This window comes from Montipora foliosa, chromosome 1, assembly GCF_036669935.1.
Source record: "Montipora foliosa isolate CH-2021 chromosome 1, ASM3666993v2, whole genome shotgun sequence".
Taxonomy (NCBI): domain Eukaryota; kingdom Metazoa; phylum Cnidaria; class Anthozoa; order Scleractinia; family Acroporidae; genus Montipora; species Montipora foliosa.
In genome coordinates this window covers 68666083-68669954 of record NC_090869.1, presented here as the reverse complement: position 1 = coordinate 68669954, position 3872 = coordinate 68666083, and the positions used below count along the sequence as shown (strand labels likewise).

Below are 3872 nucleotides of genomic sequence, written 5' to 3'. Positions count from 1 at the left end.
TGCACGTGCAGCACGGATTTTATCACAGATTCTTGTGGTACTCTGCATAACGACGACGTGAAATTACCAAATTTGAGGTTTTGACGACAACGTGAGCATGCAATGGAGAATCTTTCCTTCTCTATTTTCACTTTGTAACTGCTCGTAACAATTTAGTTTTAGGATACTTCGCCCAAATTGTAAGAAGTGAACGAGACAGAATACCCGCGAAAGACTTATGGTAAAGCAAGGTGACGTTTTCGTTGACGTTTTCGTTGACGTCGCCGTCGTAGATCTTAAGGTCCCACGTGAATTGACCAAATCTCAGGTTGTGTAGAGGACGTGAGAACATAACGAAACATTTTAACATTTTCTCCCCTAACAACCATATCGTTCATGTCAATTTTATTCCTGCAATGTTGATACACACTTTCCATTCCGAACGACTTGGGGTTATAACGAAGTTATTACAATAAAGGGAAATATTAATTTTTAGACGACGTTCTCGTTGGCGTGGTCGTCGCCCTTGAGTAAGCTCCCTAGTTTCTCAAGACGCCGTCTGCACCAGCAAAAAGGGAACTATATTAAGCGGAATTTGGGCACATGTTTCGAGAGGATGAATTAATTGAAGCGTTGTTGACTTCTTGACTGTAAATCGCATGATCAATGCAGACACGCGCTATGTTTGGTTTCTTACAATAAAGTTTGATCAGTTGCAAATAGCTCTGTTTGATAGCCGTCAGATGAGCAAATAAAACAGACAATTTAGATATTTATATTTTCTTTCGCTGCGGCTACTTTTCGCCTCAAAAACTGAAACTGGAGAGCATAGATGATGTTATAAATTTAATATTAAACAAATCTGCCTTATTCCGTCAAACGAAAAGGGTTCACTCTCACTAAAAGACAACTATAGGAAAACTTCTATTGTTGTGATAATACTTCCTTCGAATGCTTATTTCTAATCCACTCAGCTTGGTGTCTGAAAGGAAGCTTTAATCCCTGCCATAGCCGGGTGGAAAAGATATCCTCAGGAAATCCAATTCACGCTAAAGATTCGTTTTCGTGAACTTTCATTTAAACTGAATAACTTTCTATAGAGTAATGAATGATTCAAAAGTGGTTGTAATAATTTTGTCGATTGAGAACCAATATGGATTATCTAATATAAACAGCAAATCTCAAGGGATATGGAAATATAAAGTTTTCCAGCCGATTCTGTTTTGCGTCAAATTTTGTCAAGCATGCAGTGAGTGGGTAGCCCTCAACGAATCTGTTGATGGCGGGCAATTAAGGGGCAGACAAGGACAGCCTTGTGAACTGAAGTGTTTGCGAACGTGTGCTACTGGGGGCTGACTCATTCCAGAACTTTAGCATTTATGCAAAATGTTAACTAATCTTAGACTCCTCTGCTAAATCAGGCTCACTCTTCCGATAGATCAGTTCGCACTTGTTAATTTAAAATGGTTTAAAATTCAAAACTTCCAATTTCTGCAAAAGCATTAAAGCATTACTAAATTCTCCCCCAGGCAGGTATAGAGGAACAATAAAAAGCATTTAGGAACACAATTTTTTCAGAACTCTTTTACAGTGAATTGTATTTCTTAATGCTCTCAAAATGAAACATGCGCTATAATTTTCTTATCAGGTTTTTGTTAATTGTACGTAGCATGTGACCTTTTAGCACCCATTGGGTTCATCTTAAGGCCGAAATTTAAATTTCTTTCTATAGATTGTTGTTTTATTCCTGACTCACCGTGTGCAACTTGTTTTGCGGAACCAAGAGTTATTTTGAATTGTTCATCGCTCGTGATTCCAGGAGTAAACAAATGAAAATACGACACACTAAATCCACTGCGACTAGATATTTCGTTCTTTACGAGGCTAGCAACTTGAGACCAAAGACTCTCCGTAGAAGACAATATCGCCACCCGTTGCCAATTGTATTTTTTCATAATCTCAAGGAAAAAAATTCCACTTTGATGATACGTCCCAACCGTGCGAACAAACGTGGGATATTGAAGTTTATCAGACAAGGTTGATTCTATGCAGGCAAACGATATCATGGGATTATTCCAATGCGCCGCAAGATATCCTCCAGGCACACAAGCCACGGAACAACCAGGCCCAATATACGCATGAATATCGGGTTGGTTGGTTTGAAAGTCAGCAATGGCACCCAATGTTACTCCGGCGTCGCACTCACTATCTTTCCAAGTGTACGTGAGGTTATAATCTTGAAGCAGGTTCAACTTGTTATGTACGGTATCGAAAGCTACCAGCAATGCCGAAGCCATTCGCGGTCCAACCGGCCAAGAACCATTCCAAGGAATCAATGCTCCTATTCTGATTTCGCGAGATGTTTCTGATGAACAGCCATGAAACGAAACAACTAAGACTGCGAGTAGTAAAATAATCAAACGCCTTGCCGTCATCTCAGCAGTTGTCGGCCGACATAAACAAAATATATCAGAGGCTGACTTGCAGACAACGCGAATTTTTTATGGATAGAATCCTCCTCGATCCATCAATGGTCATGATCTGTGTTAAATGCCAATAGTTTCCGCTTGAACCGATGAATGTTGCGCCCTAATAATAAGTGATTTTTGGAGCCCATTTATAGGCACACTTATTAACGTCAAGTGATTATTGATATTGAAGTCGGTGATATTGATAATGTATTCCAAACAGGACGAATGTCGTAATATGATCACGAGAAACGTGGAGAGGCATTTGGTGAATTTGCTTGCGGCTATCAAAAGAATTAACTAGAAACAAGGAGGCTAAGAGGAAAATGGACCTCTTTCAGACCTTTCAGTTTCGAAGTCCCAACACGTTAATCAATGGGAAGTAAAAGCATCATGTCATCTCAGATCAAAATAAGAGCTTTGGAAGGATATAATTCAGCAGAGTGCTTAATTTGTTTTATCGGCTTCTCTAATCATTCATGCCTGAAGCAGGTCACATTGGCAAGTAAAATCGTCGGACGTTAGTAAGAGTAAAATCTTTAAGACTCACTCTTCAGACTCTTAAACGAAGGTTTACAGCCACTTGTCAAGTTCAAAATAGATGCGCATCGGAGACAAAAAGAAAAAAAAACCGCCAAACAACTTGATAAGTAAACCGAAGAAAAACAGCGGGTCAAAAGAAGACCTTTCCATCACTAACATCTAGGGTATTTTTTCACCCTTTCCCTCCCTCTAAATTCACCGCTTTATTTTTAGTTATTTTGCAAAGTTATAACAATACTCGGGCCGCGAGCTGCCGCCATTGCTTTCTCAGCAAGCATTAAAACAAATACAGTAGATGCAATGCCATCTGGTCTTACTTATATTTGGCACTAAATTCAATTACAAAAAACAACTTTTGTAACCTTTTTAAAAATTTCTTTGCCTGTTCCAGTTTTAAGCCACAAAAGGGCAATTTTTTTAATTCTGATTTTTTCCTTTTCACAAAACAACACTACACCTAGATGCTACTCTGGTTTGAATAAATCTGAATGTAGCTACGATTCAAACACCCGATGTTTCAAAACTCCTGTCTTGTGTCTTCATCAGGGTAGCCTGCAAGCACGCTCTTCCGTTGAAATGGCGCGCGGTCGAAATATAGGGGCTTGGTTACTACTATAATCAGTAACAGGCTTGTGAAGATGTATGCAGAAGCATACGAAACGTCAAGTAAAAGATAATTTCGAATGATGCGTTTGTATCTGATGTTTGTCATCGCTGTTTGTGTAACTGAGATGGCCAAAGAGTATAATTTCCAACGGAAGAGGCTACTTGCAGGCTATCACCACGGCTGATCCGAATGTTACAGGAAAACCAACGGATCATCCCTAGACACCCTTGATGAAGACATTAGACAGGAGTGTTGAAACATTGGGTCTTCGAATG

General features: G+C 39.4%; 1 protein-coding gene across 2 annotated transcripts in view; it reads right to left on the bottom strand.

Annotated features, from left to right (window-relative positions):
* Positions 1 to 2691, bottom strand: part of LOC138006689 (atrial natriuretic peptide receptor 1-like) — a 29134-nt gene extending 26443 nt beyond the window's left edge. Inside the window, exon 1 of one of the 2 annotated variants that reach the window (XM_068853172.1) lies at positions 1736 to 2691. In XM_068853172.1, the coding sequence (XP_068709273.1) occupies positions 1736 to 2414 (679 nt within the window). In that variant the 5' untranslated portion in view covers positions 2415 to 2691. The remainder of the gene's footprint in view (positions 1 to 1735) is intronic. The other variant, XM_068853163.1, reaches the window with a different exon arrangement.
* Positions 2692 to 3872: the final 1181 nt, after the last annotated feature.